At 41.8% G+C, this 18,550-nt stretch overlaps 1 protein-coding gene across 6 annotated transcripts in view; it reads right to left on the reverse strand.

Annotated features, from left to right (window-relative positions):
• SRGAP1 (SLIT-ROBO Rho GTPase activating protein 1) overlaps window positions 1–18,550 on the reverse strand; it is a 232,356-nt gene that overhangs the window by 57,685 nt on the left and 156,121 nt on the right. For all 6 annotated transcript variants that reach the window (XR_005223578.2, XM_037887448.2, XM_007065704.4 and 3 more), the window contains 4 exons: window positions 8,773–8,994; window positions 3,742–3,843; window positions 465–662; window positions 276–360 (listed from right to left, as the gene is read on the reverse strand). Coding sequence is in view for 5 of the 6 variants with exons in the window: in XM_037887448.2 (XP_037743376.1) it covers window positions 276–360; window positions 465–662; window positions 3,742–3,843; window positions 8,773–8,994 (607 nt within the window). In the remaining variant the exon portion in view is untranslated. The remainder of the gene's footprint in view (window positions 1–275; window positions 361–464; window positions 663–3,741; window positions 3,844–8,772; window positions 8,995–18,550) is intronic.

Below are 18,550 nucleotides of genomic sequence, written 5' to 3' on the forward strand. Positions count from 1 at the left end.
TCAATAGTTTCATTCCCAAATGCATTCATTTGTCCACATTGTTATATTTGCAAAATACAAACTAATATCTATTGAAGAAATAAAACCAGTTTATAGCTTTCTCTTGTGCAGGAAAAGGCTCTAACCATTGCATTGAATTATGACTGGTAAAGAAATCAGGCCTATATTTACTGGGCACTAGGACTCTGAGCTTTGTAATTTTCCACTGCATACACTTTAAATATTTTAGTGGGTTCACCCTAGAATTGCTTTTCAGTCTCTCCTGCATCATTTACCTTCTCCAAGTGTCCTGTGCAGTAAGTCATGTTTTGCTTGCAGCTTTGTGATGAGATTACTCCCTTCCAGGAATTCTCTGAATTTCTGCAGAGACAAAAATCAATGGATTAATTTTATCTGTTACTTCAATTCCTTTTGAAAACACTTGTTTGGACCAGATCACATGGCTGAAGAAGCAACCAACATACCATGAAATAGAACTGCTCAGTCTCCTGCTGGTTAGCTCTTCTTTTTGCAATGCTGGGCTTACTCATGTACGTCTCAGAGACTGTTGACTTCACAGACTCTGTAGAGCGACTGTGCTGGAAACATTCTGACACGTCATAGTCCTCAATGGTGACCATGTCTTGTATAGTCTGCAAAGTAGCTTCTGTCGTTTTCTTAACCTGGTATGAACATGTGCAATTTATCAAATAGAAAGGAAGATAAATAAATTCTAGAAGCAGCTTACAATGGAAACTAATGACTGAAATGAATTCACTCTTACACGCTCTGTGAATGAACTGAGGTATATGACAATAGCAAGTGCCATGTTCTACACTGGTGTAGAATAGAAAAAAAAAAGAGATCATTGGTTCCTAGGTCTGTCTCTATGCTTTAATAAGTTACTATAAGCAAACAAAGGCTGCTCTCCTGTTGACTGAGTATCATCATCAGAATTTGGCCTCTGAACAATAAAGTGGAAAAAAAAGTGGAAGTGAATAGAAACAGTACTGGTACTCTAACCCGAACTGTCGGCTCCCCAGATTAAAATATGATTGAGCACATCTGATGGCATGGCTGGCAGTGCACTGTGTGCTCCCATGAGAAACTCTGGTGCAACAATTACCTTATGTTGGTAAGGGGTTTGATGTGTGGTAAAGATCATGTCTATAACCCACAGGTGCAATATGGATGAAGAGAAGATGGAAGAAGGTACAGTTTACACAGCTATCACAGCATCTCTTACTAGCTGCAGAATTGTGTAGCTAGTATGGCCATTCAGAGTGGACAGATGACTAGAAACAGAACAAGAGATACACTGCATCCACACAATGAAAAGACAAGTGATAAGATCCAGATGATAGTGCGTGTACCACCAAGCTCTGCGGTAGTGAATATGTTTGAAGGTGAAGTTGGTGACCTGCGTGCTTACTCCATAAAAAGTCACTTCTACATACACCTCCTTTGCACACACACATCTGTCTCTGTGAAACAATGCTTCCCCATTCATATGCCCTGGCCTACTATCATGAGCCTCCTGCTTCTCCCTATATTTGTGCACTCATCTGGTGAGCAATCAGATATGCTTTCTTACCTTCTCTCACTTTAATCTTGCTTTCTCCCCATATCTCCTGAATGGTGAATCTGAGTTACTTTTTGAATTTAAATAGTTTATTAAACTATTGTATGTTTGTTTACATAAGTATTTGGATTCTGATTCAGGCCTTCAAGGTATGAATAGAGTAAGAAAATGCCATGGCTTTTAGTTTTAGGAACAGATTCTCATTTACACTTCTTTAAGTAAATATAATTTATGCACACTTTAAGGCCCCCATATGCTGCCAGAGTGGTGTGAAGAGCCCTTAGTTTTTTTTTAATCTTTTTTAAAAAAAGAGCAACTTTCTTTTACTAGGTGAGCCATCATCAGGAAAGGCATTCAATATCACTATGTATAAACAGCTCTAGCTAAGAGCATAACAAAGATTCTGCCTCTGCAGCCATAGAACACAGCCAAAATTCCTTCATCCTTCAAAGCTGGTAATCTGGGAAATAACCATTTGTTAAATCCATGGTAGAGAGAGGGAAGGGGGAATTAGATAATTAGACCTCAGTAATTCTGCTCATAATACTTCTTAGAATCTCAGCAATTGCCTCCAAAATTGACAAATTCCATTTTGTAGGAGACAATAAAAGTAACAGTTTTAATCTATTGTTTTTATAAATTTCTCTCTCTCTCTAATGTTAAAACTTGAAAATCCAAAATGCATGGAACATGAATAAATCTAGAATCTGTGTTCTTCTGTATAACAAGTCCATGCAGACAGCTGCAATGGGAGATTCCTTGCAGCGGCTTGCCAATGACCTTAGCTATGAGGTTCTGAAAAGGGGCAAATTTACTGTGCTAGTTTCAACAAAGACTCGTTGGCTGACATGCACATGTATTGCCAAGAATTGAAACATGCTGGTTTTTGCTCAAATACATTAGTTTCAGTAAAGGTGGATTGAACAGTTATAAGGAAAGTGCAGTTGTTTCAACAAATGCCATTGGTTTAAAACCACCACAACCACCTAAATGTGAGTAACTTGAACTATATTTGGTTTAAAAATAAATGCACTGGCTGGAATACAAGTGTTTCTTTAAAAAGCAAAATTAATGCGTTACACATATGGGTCAAATAAACAGAAGCATTAGCTGAAACACTGAGAATCATTTTTTTTAAGCTGAAAAATATCCACATAAATAAGAATATTTTCGGTGAATCCTAAATGTAAAGGAATCGATAGATAAGAGCTCAAACACATACAATGAATTCTCAAGGAAAGCAATACATAAACTCAAATGCACACATTTTTAAACCACTTATAACTGATTCTGACTCATTATTGACTTCATTCCAGGCCTTTCCTAAAAGAAAAATGGAAGTTTGTACCAAACCATGGAGGTGTTTTTGGTCTGATCCATTTCTACAGGTGACTTAATGATCTGTAGGGCCAAATTCTGCACTGGTACACCTTCTGTGCAGCTCCTCTGACTGATGGTGATGCATTCGAGATGTATTAAGGCATAATTTCACCTTTGGGGTACAGTTTTTAACCTCTGAAATGTTTATAGATATTTGATATTATAAATGAAAATTGTGTGTATAGATTTAAACCATTTTAGTCTAAATCAGTGGTTCTCAACCTATTTACCACTGTGGGTCGCATCCAATACTACCAGTATGGCCTGAGGATCTCACATGGGCTGCAGCTCTGTGCTGACTGGGCCGCAGGTTGAGAACCACTGGTCTAAATTATGTATTGTAGTTTTTGACACAGTGGAAATCAGGGGCGGCAGGTGAACCACGGGCTTGGGGAGGTTAGTCCCTGACCTGGCCCACCCCTTCTGCCTGAGGCCCCACCCCTTATCCTCCCAGTGGAGCCCAAAGTGCCCCCCGCCCTCAGCCCTGGGCCACCCAGGAGTGCCGAGTGGCACGACCCCAGTGCCTGGGGGGCCCCACCCACCCCAAGTCCCGGTCACAGGTCGGCCGCCCTAGCCCCAGCCCCAGCATGCTTCCCAGAAGAAGAGCAGCCTGCCTGGGCTGTGGCCAAGGGCGAAGCGGCAAGCAGGAGGGGCCTCGGGGCGGAGCATGGGCAGGGCCACGCAGAGCTGTTTGGGGAGGCTTAGCGTCCGCCAGCCTATGATACGTGCCTCCCATGGGGGAAATCCTTCCTCTCCCAAAATGCTGTTTATTATACTTTACAAGCAGAGACAAATCTCACCTCTTCATTTTCAATTTTGAGTGTGGCCAGTCGTGACTGTAGCTGTTGATACCTGAGCATAAGCTCTGCTTGTACCGGTTGCTGGGCACTGACCTGACAAACCTAACAAAGAATCAAAAATGGCTATTAGACTCAGAGAAAATTTCAATTCACCAACATCGGCTTCTGTCACTCTCTTTAAAACCAGATGAATTGCTGCTGAAACTATTAAAAATGTAATTAAATTTAGATTTTCATTTTCCAAATCAATTATTTTAAGTATGTATGTACTATAAGCCCTGGTCTACGCTATGGGGATAGGTCGATTTTAAAATGAATGCTTCTACACAACCAACCCCGTTCCGTTGACCTAAAGGGCTCTTAAAATCGACTTCTGTACTCCTCCCCGGTGAGGGGAGTAGCGCTAAAATCGACCTTGCTGGGTCAAATTTGGGGTAGTGCAGACGCAATTCGACGGTATTGGCCTCCGGGAGCTATCCCAGAGTGCTCCAATGTGACCACTCTGGACAGCACTTTGAACTCTGATGCACTAGCCAGGTACACAGGAAAAGCCCTGGGAAATTTTGAATTTCATTTCCTGTTTGATCAGTGTGGAGAGCTCAGCAGCACAGGTGACCATGCAGTCCCCCCAGAATTGCAAATGAGCTCCAGCATGGACCAAAGGGGAGACACTGGATCTGACTGCTGTATGGGGAGAAGAATCTGTGTAGGCCAAACTCCGATCAAAAAGAAGAAATGCTAATATATATGCCAAAATCGCAAAGGGCATGGTGGAGAGAGGCTACAAAAGAGACACACAGCAGTGCCACGTGAAAGTCAAGATGCTCAGGCATGCCTACCAAAAGACAAAGGAGGCAAACAGTCGCTCTCGGTCAGAGCCCCATACATGCCGCTTCTATGATCAGCTGCATGGCATTCTAGGTGGGGACCCTTCCACTACCCTACCACTGTCTGTGGACACCTGCAAGGGGGGAGTCTCACGCAACAGGGAGGAGGATTTTGTAGATGAGGAAGAGGAGAAGGAGAATGCGCAGGAGGCAAGCGGTGAATCTGTTCTCCCAGGCAGCCAGGACGTTTTCATCACTCTGGAGCCAATACCCTCCCAAGGCAGGATCCCCGACCCTGAAGCCGGAGAAGGCAGCTCTGGTGAGTGCACATTTGTAACTACAGTAAAGGGTTTAAAAGCAATAGTGTTTAATGTTTGATTTGCCCTGAAGAATTGGGATGCATTCGCGGCCAGTACAGCTACTGGAAAAATCTGTTAATGTGTCTGGGGATGGAGCGGGAATCCTCCAGGGACATCTCCATGAAGCTCTCCTGGAGATACTCTGAAAGCCTTTGCAGAAGGTTTCTGGGGAGGGCTGCCTTATTTCGTTCTCCACGGTAGGACACTTTACCACGCCAAGCCAGCAGCAAGTAGTCTGGAATCACTGCAGCACAAAGCATGGCAGCGAATGGTCCTGGGTTTTGGTCGCATTCAAGCAACATTCGGTCTTTATATTTCTGTGTTAGCCTCAGGAGAGTGATATCATTCATGGTCACCTGGTTGAAATAGGGGAATTTTTGTAAGGGAACAGTAAAAGGAACCCGTTCATGTTGGGTTGTTTGTACTTGTCTAAAAGGGATCACCCTGGAGAATAGCCACGAGGCAGGGGGAGGGGTGAAGGGATCATCCCAGAGAATAGCCACGCGGCGGGGTGCAGGGAGGTGTGTGCTGTACATCCACCCGAAAACCGTAGCCCCTCCTTTTAAATGTGAAACCCAACAGGCATTGCTTGCTATGGGAAAGGATGGCGCTGCAGTTTGAAACCATTCCCACATGTTACGAAGGCAGAAGAAGCCAACCCTGCATACCAAAAGGCTTACCATGGCTGCTTGGAAACCGAATTCTGTTGCCCAGCCATTTGTGATGTATCACCATACCGGCAGGTGCTCAATATAAAAGGCAAAATGCGACCTTGTACCTAAAGCACATGTGCTGTCTGTTGTGAATTACTTGATTCACTGTGAAAGAGTCTTACTTTTGTTCTCAGAAATGTGTCATCTTAAAATTTACTCTCCCTTTTTATCTCTTCCCAGGTGCAAATGTTTCTATGCTCCCCATCATCTCTGTCCCTGAGGTTATCGCAGATTAGATGGCGAAAAAAACACACTCGCAATGACATGTTTTCCGAGCTCATGCAGTCCTCCTGCACTGATAGGGCACAGCTTAATGCATGGAGGTATTCAGTGGCAGAGGCCAGGAAAGCATTAAGTGAGCACGAAGAGCAAAGGCAGGAGGCGATGCTGAGGCTAATGGGGAAGCAAACGGACATGATGAAACGTCTGTTGGAGCCAACAAGAGCACAGAGCCCCACTGCATCCATTGTATAACCGCCTGCCCTCCTCCCCAAGTTCCATATCCTCCTCACCCAGACGCCAAAGAACATGGGGGGAGGCTCCGGGCACCCAGCCACTCCACTCCAGAGGATGGCCCAGGCAACAGAAGATTGTCATTCAAACAGTTTTAATTTGTAGTGTGACTACAATAAGCAATGTGGCCTTGTCCTTCCCTCCTCCTACACCCCACCCCACCCCACCCAGGCTACTTTGTCAGTTATCTCACTTTTTTAAAAAAAATTAATAAAGAACGAATGCATAGTTTCAAAACGATAGTTACTTTATTTCCTTTGCCAGCTGTGATTGAAGGTGGGTTTGCAGCAAGGAGAAATACACACAACTGTCACACCGTAGCCTGGCCAGTCATGAAACTGGTTTTCAAAGCCTCTCTGATGTGCAGCATGCCTAGCTGCGCTCTTCTAATCGCCCTGGTGTCTGGCTGCTCAAAATCGGCTGCCAGGCAATTTGCCTCAACCTCCCACCCCGCCATAAACGTCTCCCCCTTACTCTCACAGATATTATGGAGCACACAGCAAGCAGCAATAACAATGGGAATGTTGGTGGCTCTAAGGTCTAACCTAGTCAGCAAACAGCACCAGCGAGCTTTTAAACGTCCAAATGCACATTCTACCACCATTCTGCACTTGCTCAGCCTATAGCTGCACTGCTCCTTACTATTGTCCAGGATGCCTGTGTACGGCTTCATGAGCCCTGGGAGCAAGGGGTAGGCTGGGTCCCCAAGGATAACTATTGGCATTTCTACATCCCCAACAGTAATTTTCTGGTCTGGGAAGTAAATCCCTTCTTGCAACTGCTCGAACAGCCCGGAGTTCCTAAAGATGCGAGCGTCATGCACCTTTCCCGGCTATCCCATGTTGATGTTGGTGAAATGTCCCTCGTGATCCACCAGTGCTTGCAGCACCATTGAGAAGTATCCCTTGCGGTTTACGTACTGGTTGGCAAGGTGGTCCGGTGCCAAGATAGGGATATGTGTTCTGTCTATCGCCCCACCACAGTTAGGGAACCCCATTGCAGCAAAGCCATCCAGTCTGACCTGCACATTTCCCAGAGTCACCCTTGATAGCAGAACATCAGTGATTGCATTGGCTACTTGGATCACAGCAGTCCCCACAGTAGACTTGCCTACTCCAAACTGATTCCCGATTGACCGGTGCAGTCAGGCGTTGCAAGCTTCCACAGGGCTCTCGCCACTCACTTCTCAACCGTCAGGGCAGCTCTCATCTTGGTATTCCTGCGCTTCAGGGCGGGGGAAAGCAACTCACAAAGTTCAAGGAAAATGACCTTACGCGTGTGAAAATTTCGCAGCCACTGTGAATCATCCCATACCTGCCACGCTATGAGGTCCCATCGGTCTGTGCTTGTTTGCTGGGCCCAGAATCAGCGTTCCACTGTATCAACCTGCCCCACTGCAGCCATGATGTCCCAACTGCCACATCCTGTGCTTTCAGGAACATCTATGTCCATGTCCTCATCACAATCGTCCTCATGCTGGTGTTTCTTAGCCCAGTTCTGCACATACTCCAGGATAACGTGCAAGGTGTTTACAATGCTCACAACAGCAGCAGTGAGCTGAGCGGGCTCCATGCTTGCCATGGTATGGCGTCTGCACGGGTAACCCAGGAAAAAAGGCGCGAAATGATTGTCTGTCGTTGCTTTCATGGAGGGAGGGGGGACTGACGGCATGTATCCAAAATCACACTCGACAATGTTTTTGCCCCATCAGGCATTGGGAGCTTAACCTAGAATTCCAATGGGCAGCGGAGAGTGTGGGGAACTGTGGGATAGCTACTCACAGTGCACCGCTCTGTAAGTCGATGCTAGCCACGGTATTGAAGACACATTCCGCTGACTTAATGCGCTTAGTGAGGACATACACAATCGACTGTAAAAAACAGATTTCTAAAAATCGACTTCTATAAAATCTACCTAATTTCATAGTATAGACATACCCTAAGATGAGGAAATAGTCACAATATTCTATGAAAATAGATAGGAATTGATGTTCCTCTGCAATATGGCTTTTGGCTGCTACAGGGCCACAAAGCAGTGCACATCCAAGATTTCCCTTGTGGAAGGGAAATCCCCAGATACTGTAGCATTCTACGCTCCCACCAGTCCCTAATGTAGTGGAAAATAGGGGCATGGTTGGAGACCACTTGCATTCTGGCAATCTCCAGATGATATGCTCCAAGTGCAGTGTAGAACAGCTCTGAGGCCCCTCTAAGTTGTACTGGGAAGCCCCACTGGGTGGTTCGTGATATAAAGCCGTCATTGCCTCTGTTTCTGTGCTGGGCACATCTTGGAAACGAAGAGAATCTGAGCCAATGTCATTATAGTGTAATACAAAACACAACAACAAAGGATTGCTCTTGCATCAGAATTATTTTGAGCAACTCTGAATAGCATGTTTCCAGATCTGCCAAAGGTTTTGTTTGCTGATCCATTTGTGTCTGCATAAATAATACTGGCTTACATTTCACTTTAACTAGATTCTTTGTAGAAGTGGATGAAAGCCACATCCTGCAGAAAATAATTCAGAATTCACACCAGGGAAGTTTTCCTTTGTGCAGAAACAGAAATTATTGGTTTGGATTTACCCTACTTGTCTCTAAGAAGTCACTAACTACTGACCTCATCACCCATATGAGACTGGAACTCAAATTTCATTGGCGGACAAAAGGCAGTGGGGTACATCTCCATGAATCTCTGCTTGTCACTTCGTGGCTCCAAGCTGTCAACAGCATTCTCAATTATATCTAGGCCCTCATGTCTAGATGTTTCAAGGTTATACTCTGCAGAGAGATATGTTCTTAGGGCTCTGTTCAGACTTGCATGGTATCCAAGATCGGAACACTAATAACACAACAAAGAGAGAAGAAAACAAATTTAAAAAGCAGAGACAATTTGCAATAGCCATAACATAAAAAAACTGCCTAACAACAATTAGAACTAATAGTATCAATGTTTTGTTTTTTTCATCTGCAAAGTGCTTTACAAACTAACTAATTAAACCTCACAACAGCCATGTCAAGGTGATAAGTAGCTATTATTCCCATTTGATGGATGGAAAAATGAAAGCAGAGAGATTAAAGGACAATTTTAAAAGGGAGGCTAGAGGTCTGTACACAGAAGTGAATTCATGTTTCTGGATATACACGTGCAATTGCCACAGTTGCACAGAAAAATGGGAGTTTGTACATGCTAATGGCTATTTCTGTATCATTTCTGTGTATGAACCTTAGACTTTTTTTTTTTAATCTGGTCTTATATAACCTCTCCAAGACAAGCTAGTAAAGTCAGTGGCATAGTCAGAATTAAAATTAGAGTTCCCGTTTGTCAGTCCAGTGCTTGGATTAACACCCAAAGCACTCTCCTCTCTTTGAGATGTTTTTTGGTTTAAATCACAATGAAATCCTCCTCTAAAACAGAGTAAAAATGTATTTAGTAAAATGTTTTAAAAAGAGTAAAAATGCCTCTTAAAACATCATTGATTTCCATTTTCCATCTTTTATTCATATTTTAAAGCTATAACTAAGCAAATACTATTCATCAACACCTATTTTTAAAGAAAATCAGAGCTTTCAGGCTTGATCCTGCCTTGGTTTACACTTTCAGAACCTCTGTCAGGAGGCTGTTTGCAGCAGAACAAAATGTCCAGTATCTGCTAGGGCAGCAGTTCTCAACCAGGGGTATGTGTATCCCTGGGGGTACTCTGAGGTATTCCAGGGGATATTCAACTCCTCTAGGTCAGTGTTTCTCAACCTGGGGGTTGCAGCCCCGAGGGGGGTTGAGGTCTGGGTTTAGGGGAGTTGCATTAGGGGGTGGCAAGCAGGGCAACTGCCTGGACCCCACAAAGCTAAGTAACATGCTTCAGCCACACTGCCTGGGGCTTGGGCTTCACACAACGCTCACAAGTGAAAAACAGACTCAAGTGTCACACTGAAATGTAAGTACAATATTTATACTCCAATCGATTTATTTTATAAATATAAGGTAAAAATGAGAAAATCAGCAATTTCTCAGTAATAGTGTGCTGTGACACTTTTGTAATGTTATGTCTGATTTTGTAAGCAAGTAGTTTTTAAGTGAGGTGAAACTTGAGGTACGCAAGACAAATCAGACTCCTGAAAGGGTTACAGTAGTCTGGAAAGGTTGAGAACCACTGTACTAGGGTGTCCCCAGGGACACTACAGCCTTAAGGGAGGTTGGCACCAGTCAGGGAGGGTGCATGGCTAGGGCAGTTGGGGACATGCTACTTCAGTGCATCCCCCAGTCATCTTCAGTCACCCTGGGAGCCCAACTGAAGTTTAAAGCTGTCCTCCCCCTGCAGAACCCATAGGTAGAATGGTGCAAAAAGGCAATTTGCATTCCACCCCACTCCAGCAGGGTGAAGCAAGCCCATTGTGTATTCGTGCATATGCACCTCCCTCTTAACTGTTATAGTCTCTTAGGGAAAGTAATATCATGCTTTGATCCCTCTGTCTTATCTATACAAAGAATTTCCAAACTATTTACCATAGCTGAGTGTAAAAATTCCCTTCAATGGAAACAAATCTTTCACACCTTGCTACATGTTTAGGACTCTAATCACTAGTCCTAAGAGATCAAATTCTGCTCTGAAATCTATGACGAAAAAGGGTTGTTTCATTCACATTACTGACCACAAAACTGCTGTGATCAGCAGCAGCTTTCAGCCTTAGAGGTAACTGCAGGTCATTTACTGCTGATGGGATAATGGCCACCCAAAACACAATACATGAATCATTTTAAATCTACAAAAGAAGGATTTCAATCTTAGTCAAGTGCATGTCCAATGATAGCCTTTCCCCACCACACTGGAAAATTTGTGTTACATTTACTGAAACCAAAGTCCCTAACTTTTTAATCTAACCACATCCATATTTTAAAGGTTTCCACACTAAAAAAATAAGGGTGTTAGCATTTATTTGTAAAGGAATTACCTCTCTCTGTTTTTCCCCTTGTTCTGTGTTAAATAAGCTTTTTAATTCAACTCACTATCTTGCATGAAAAGACAGACAAAAATTGATGGTAAGAAAGAGGATCAGGCCAGCTGTTTTTATTTTAGGAGTATTAATTTCAGCAAGAACTCATGGGAGGCTAAACTGAGAGGAAAAAGAAATACAAATGACAATGGCTAATTTTACTATAGTGGCCAGTTAGTTACTTGTTTTAAAACTACAAACAGTTAGAATCTGAATTTAGGAAAATAGGAACTTTCAGATTTGTATTAACAAAATAACTTATTGATTTATTGAGGAAATCACAACAAGAAGCACATGGAATTTTGATGTAGCTTCTCCAGAGAGCCAGAAAATGGTGTTGCAGCCTTCATCCTCTGATAGTCCCAAGGATGCCAGGATTCACCCCTCAATTCACTAAGCAACCATCTTCAACCACAAGAAGAAAAACCACAATCATCATTAGTTTGGGTAAATAAGGCTGCATGGGACTATCTTTGAAACTTAGTACTGCTTCTGAATCAACCTGAAGGGTTTCTCAAGTGAAGCAGGACACCCTCTTCAGCACTTCACAGCACTCTTATTGCCAGCAAGAGAAGTGAGAATGAGACTTCCGCACAGTAGATTTGTACATGGAGTTTAATGTTTGAATCTGGATTTGTGCTTCAAAATTAATATGTGAATAAAAATAAAATTTGACTGAATGACAATTTGCCTTTACTTTGTTTAACAAGAAAATCCAGACACTCTAACCCCCTTCCCCCTCCACACCCCCCCCAAAAAACAAACAAACTCTATGAAGCTTGGTAGCTCAAAGGCCTGGGTTAAACTATACCTATATATTTTCAAACAATGCCCCAATCCAAAACCCGATTTGTTGTGGATGGATCAGAGATTTTTGCATTCTGTGAAAGGTTCTGTCAGGCAATATCCCAAAGACTACTAAGAAAGGAAAGGATGAAAGGTTTAATCTACCACCAGAGTAAACTTGAAATGACAGCTGAAAAATAGGGATGGCTGAACCAGTTTGGAAAGGATAAGAATCACCATTTTTTAACCTTCCTCCATTTCTAGAACCAAAACTATCTAAAAGTGTCAGAACCTTACAAACTGCTGTCACTGCTAGGAGTGCAATTGTCAAATCTCTCACAAAAGCACATTCTCTTAAGATTTTCAGACTCTAGCCTGCAGAGCCAAGACATCTGGAAAGTTTGAATAAGCAACCAAAACATTTTGACATTTATTCAAACTGAACTCAACCTCTGAACCTTTGTGAGATTCACTCATCAATAAGTGAAAGCAGAAAGTCCTTGTGGTTAAAGAGATCCATAGCCAACTAATCGATAGCCATTGAAGCTGGACAGATGATCTGAATAAGCTCTCCCCTAGCATCTATTGATGAACTGTGCAAAAGACTTCAGGAGCAGACTGCATTTGCATAGACACAACTACTTTGCCTACATGATCAGTAGATAGATCTGCTTTGCAAAGTGATGAATTTTGGCTGTTTTGGGTTAAAGTTCACTTTAGATTTGGATGCAGGTATAATAAAATGTTGTTATGCTTATTGTATGTATAAAGGGCAGCAGAACCTTACGTAGTAGTATGCTCTAATTGAGAAGGTGAGGTCCTTCAACCTCACTTGCTAAGTGGAGATAGTGATGCCAAGTCCAAGTGAAAGTCAGAGCGGGTCGGCACACAGTGTAGACTCTGTTTAAAGGGCCTTATATATCATTTGACCTTTCTCCTCCAGTGTTTAAAGCCAGAGCTGAATGGATTCAATTGCGTGTCCTTGCTTCCTCTCAAAGATCTCTAGAACTGAAATCACAATAATAAACTGGCCTGGGGGCTTAGTCCTGGTGTGGGGACAGGGTTGTGGTGAAACACCACGCAGAACAGGCAGCAGCAGTGAGTTCCTCTCTACCCAGTGAAATCATTAGGAGATGGGTTATATGGTGGAAACTCAAAACATGACATCACAGCAAAGAGAAGCAGCAGCCGTGAGCAACAGCAGCAGTAGAAACAGCAGTGGCAAGCTGAAGCAGAGGTTTCAGAGTAGCAGTCGTGTTAGTCTGTATACGCAAAAAGAAAAGGAGGACTTGTGGCACCTTAGAGACTAACCAATTTATTTGAGTATAAGCTTTCATGAGCTATGAAGTGAGCTGTAGCTCACGAAAGCTTATGCTCAAAAAATTTGTTAGTCTCGAAGGTGCCACAAGTACTTCTTTTCTTTTTGAAGCAGAGGTGTCACTCAATCATCTCCCAAACCCACCTGAATATACCCCGGGACTCTGATACTTTGCTGACCACAGATAAGCTGTGACTGAGGTTGTCAAGGTTCCTTCCCCACTCTGAACTCTAGGGTACAGATGTGGGGACCTGCATGAAAAACCCCCTAAGCTTATTTTTACCAGCTTAGGTTAAAACTTCCCCAAGGTACAAACTATTTTACCTTTTGCCCTGGGACTTTATTGCTGCCACCACCAAGCGTCTAACAAATATATAACAGGGAAAGAGTCCGCTTGGAAACGTCTTTCCCCCCGAAAACCTCCCAAACCCTACACCCCCTTTCCTGGGGAAGGCTTGATAAAAATCCTCACCAATTTGCACAGGTGAACACAGACCCAAACCCTTGGATCTTAAGAACAATGAAAAGGCAATCAGGTTCTTAAAAGAAGAATTTTAATTAAAGAAAAAGTAAAAGAATCACCTCTGTAAAATCAGGATGGTAAATACCTTACAGGGTAATCAGATTCAAAACATAGAGAATCCCTCTAGGCAAAACCTTAAGTTACAAAAAGACACAAAAACAGGAATATACATTCCATTCAGCACTACTTATTTTATCAGCCATTTAAACAAAACAGAATCTAACGCATATTTAACTAGATTGCTTATTCACTCTTTACAGAAGTTTTGACCTGCATTCCTGCTCTGGTCCCGGCAAAAGCAACACACAGACAGAGACAAAGCTTTGTTTCCCCCCCTTCCAGCTTTGAAAGTATCTTGTCTCCTCATTGGTCATTTTGGTCAGGTGCCAGCGAGGTTATTTTAGCTTCTTAACTCTTTACAGGTGAAAGGGTTTTTCCTCTGGCCAGGAGGGATTTAAAGGTGTTTACCCTTCCCTTTATATTTATGACAGGGGTGCAACTGAGGGAAAGGCATGTTAAACGGACATTTGTCTACTGGAATTTCACACCTGAAGGTGGGAAACTGAAGGAAAGGACTCCTGTCCAAAATAGTGTGGGGCAGGAGTTCACTTATGATTTGCATACTTTTGAATCACTGTTGCAATGTTTTCCCAAATTAATGCTGTGATCCCTCTCCCTTTTATTAAAAGTTTTCTTTTATATACACAGACTTAGTGCTTGCCAGTGGGGAAGTACTGACTTGTGGAAATGCCCAGAGGTGGTGTTTAGTTTTCCTAGATTTTTGGGTGCGGCAGGTTCAAGCTGGTTTTCATAGATTCTAAGGCTAGAAGGGACTATTGTGATCATCTAATCTGACCTCGTGTGTAACACAGGCATAGAACTTGCCCAAAATAGCTCCTAGAGCGGATCTTTTAAAAAAACATCCAATCTGGATTTAAAAATGGTTAGTGATGGAGAATCCACCATGACATTTGGTAAATTGTTCCAGTGGTTAATTACTCTCACTGTTAAAAATGTACACCTTATTTCCAGTCTGAATTTGTTTCGCTTCAATTTCCAGCCCCTGGATCTTGTTATACCTTTCTCTGCTAGTCTGAAGAGCCCATTATTGAATATTTGTTCCCCATGTAGGTAGTTATAGACTGTAATCAAGTCAGTCCCCAACCTTCTCTTTGTTAAACTAAATAGATTAGGCTCCTTGAGTCTATCACTATCAGACAGGTTTTCGAGTCTTAATTGTTCTCATGGCTCTTCTATGAACCCTCTCCAATTTATAAAAATCCTTCTTGAATTGTGGGCACCAGAACTGGACACAATATTCCAACAGTGGCCCACCAAATCCAGAGGTAAAATAATCTTCGTACACCTACTTGAGATTTCCCTGTTTATGCTTCCCAGGATTGCATTTGCTCTTTTGGCCACAGTGTCACTCTGGGAGCTCAAGTTCAGCTGACTATGCACTACAATCCAAAAATCTTTTTCAGAGTCACTGCTTCCCAGGCTAGAGTCCCCCATCCTGTAAGTACGGCCTACATTCTTTGTTCCTAGGTGTATACATTTACCATATTAAAAACCAATATTGTTTGCTTTTGCCCAGTTTATCAAGTGACCTAGATCACGCTGAATCAGTGACCTGTCCTCTTCATTATTTACCACTCCCCAAATTTTTGGGTCATGTGAAAACTATCAGTGATTATTTTATGTTTTCTTCCCAGTCCATTGATAAAAATGTTAAGTAAAGTAGACACAAGAACCAATCCCTGAACCACACTGGAAACAGACCCACTTGGTGAGGATTCTCTGTTTATAGTTATATTTTGAGATCTTTCAGTTAGCCAGTTAATCCACATAATGTGTGACATGTAAATTTTATATCATACTAGTTTTTAAATCAAGATATCATGCAGCACCAAGTCAAATGCCTTACAGAAGACTATTACATGAACACTATGACCTTTATCAACAAAATTTGTATTCTCGTCCCCGCCCCCCCCGCAAAAAGGGATATCAAGTTAGTTTGACGGGATCTACCTTCCATAAACTCATGTTACTTGCATTAATTACATTACCCTCCTTTAGTTCTTTATTAATCTACTCCTGTATCAGCCGTACTCCATTATCTTGCCCAGGATCAAAGTCATACTGACAGGCCTATAATTACCTGGGTCATCCAATTTACCCTTTTAAAAAATTGTCACATTGGCTTTCTTCCAGTCTTCTGGATGTTCCCCAGTAATCCATGATTCAGTAAAACATTAACTGTCCAGCAAGCTCCTCAGCCAGCTTTTTTAAAGCTCTTGGATGCAAGTTATCTGGACCTGCTAATTTAAAAGTATCTAACTTTAGTAGCTTCTGTTTCCAGAGTAGCCTTAACAATGCTGTAGCAACTTCTCAAACAATTCCAGGAATCATGGTGGAGCCTGTAGCTCCTTCCTCCCTTTCCCCATGGCTACTAGTGCTCTTATAAACTATCCCTCTGGAGCATGCCCTGCAGCTGCTGAGGGGTGGGGCCTCCCTAGCCCAGGACTGCTCTATGCCATGCCTTGATTTAGTTTGGGGTCTGCAAACCCCAACACAGAAACTTATGAAATAAAGATGGTGAGCTGCATAGAATTTAGCCTTATTTCAAATGTGATCTATGAATGACTACAAAAGCACAGGACACGGCATCTTTAGAGGACAAATCAACTTCACGGAGGGTTTGGTCAGAAGCAATACCCACAACATTAGAAATCCTTTAAACTCCTATTCATCCCAAACACTACTACAGAACATAATTAGAAGGCCTCCAAGGAAGAATGAATAGTGAATATTTTATATATTCCAGGGCTACATGCAGATTTGCTGTTGATGCTGTTCTGTTTTGATTGCTGTTTCTTCAGCATTTACCGTTAGATTATGTGGGTGCTTGAAATGTCTGAAAAAGGACACATACTTTCCTATTACGAACAGACAAACCTTGTAATCTGAATGGCATAGCAATTTTCAAATAACTGAACAATGATATGCACCATATGGACAAGCACTCAGATTAACAGGGGTGTGTACTGTACTGCTGCTCAGAGATCTCTAGTTTTAAGAAACATCCCCACAAACCAAATGAAGCTTGCTCAGTCTAGTTGAAAAACATTCTCTTCCAGTTTTTCCACACAATATAAGTCAAACGTACACTCTCTCCTGCAAATGAAGTAGATCTACAGTAGGTCCAATAGAAGGGAAATAATCTATTTAAGAGACATCCAAATTCCTCTGCTTGAATAAAAAGGAAATAGAAACAATTGTACATATTCAATAATGTTTATCCTACCACTCATTTTACCAAGGTTGGCCTCAAAACTTATTCCCTAAAATGATTAAGACTCAAGGTACATTTTTATCTGGCTTTTCTTATGAAGGCTTAATAAGATTATTAACTGCACAGCAGCATTTTAAGAAAGAAGCACTAAGCTTTGTTAATGAAATGAATGAATTGAAGAGTTCAAACTGAGTTCAGGGTTCAGCTAAAGAGTTACAGTTTAGGATCATCCGTATGAATTTGCCAAAATCAAGTTGTATTACATTTTAGGGTAATATACACACTATGAACTGTTACTTGAAAAATTTAATCCTGTTCATTCTGTTGCAATACTCCCAAAAGAAATTATTTACTTTGTAGTTCTTTTCAAATGCAGAAATGTGTACATATGTGTACACACACACAAAATATTTAAACACATCCTATAACATGCGTTCATTAAGATAGGCTAATCTGACAGAACACCTCTTCTATGTTAATTTATTTGCATAATTAGATAATTACAATCAGTATACAAAATAGTTCATTGTACACCTGCACATAGCTAAGTCATCACTGCAAGATATATGTATCCAGTGGCATGGGTTGCTTCTCAGTATTATGTATTGAATACATACTCCCCAACATAGGACTAGATTCCATATTACTCTGGTCCTTTTGCACAACTCAGGCAGTGTAACCAGCTCCATCCCATTCACAATCCCTCCTGTATGATCAGCACTTAGATGCAGTGGAGAATTGACTTCATAATGTGCACGTGCAAGGATGCATGGGAGGGAGGGCAGATGATGACAAGGTAGAGAAGACAGAGAGCGAAGAAGCAACTACAACACTGAATTTCCTCACTTTTGTAAATTTAAGTCAGGATTGTAACATTGCATTAATAGTTTTACAGCATGAGATTTCTTAAATTCACCACAACATGTGGGCAGTAGAAAGCACGTTTCATATTGTGATTATGAACCCAAAAGCCTTGTGAGAACTTTTCCATTTACAAAACACTGTTTCCTTTGTGAAAAAGTAAACACTTAAAAAAAAATCTATACTGACTTCTTATATAGACAATATTCTGATTAGACATGAATGTCTGAAAGACACTTCATTTGAACACTACATTGCTGAACATGGCTCTGAACCAATTTCCAGCTACACATAATTATAGCTGAGTCCTGTAAATCAATGGTGTAAATGGAGTGCAAAGTCCAATCCTTCATTTAAATTCTTTAAGGAATGGTCATATTTAAAACAATGTTGCCTATTTAAAATTGTTATTGCATATATTAACCCATGGCTTGAAAAGCTACTCATCCATTATGAATAGGTATCTTTCCCATGCAAGTGCCACTAAATTCTGTTGATTTTAAGTTTTCTGACATTAAAAAATCCAGTCTTTATGATTGTGCCAATAGCTTTTCAAACATGAACCTCAAATGTTAGCCAATGCAATGTTGTCTTTGTAAGTCTGTCAACAAACAGCTTCAGTG

Source organism: Chelonia mydas, chromosome 1 (genome assembly GCF_015237465.2).
Source record: "Chelonia mydas isolate rCheMyd1 chromosome 1, rCheMyd1.pri.v2, whole genome shotgun sequence".
NCBI classification, from domain to species: Eukaryota; Metazoa; Chordata; order Testudines; family Cheloniidae; genus Chelonia; species Chelonia mydas.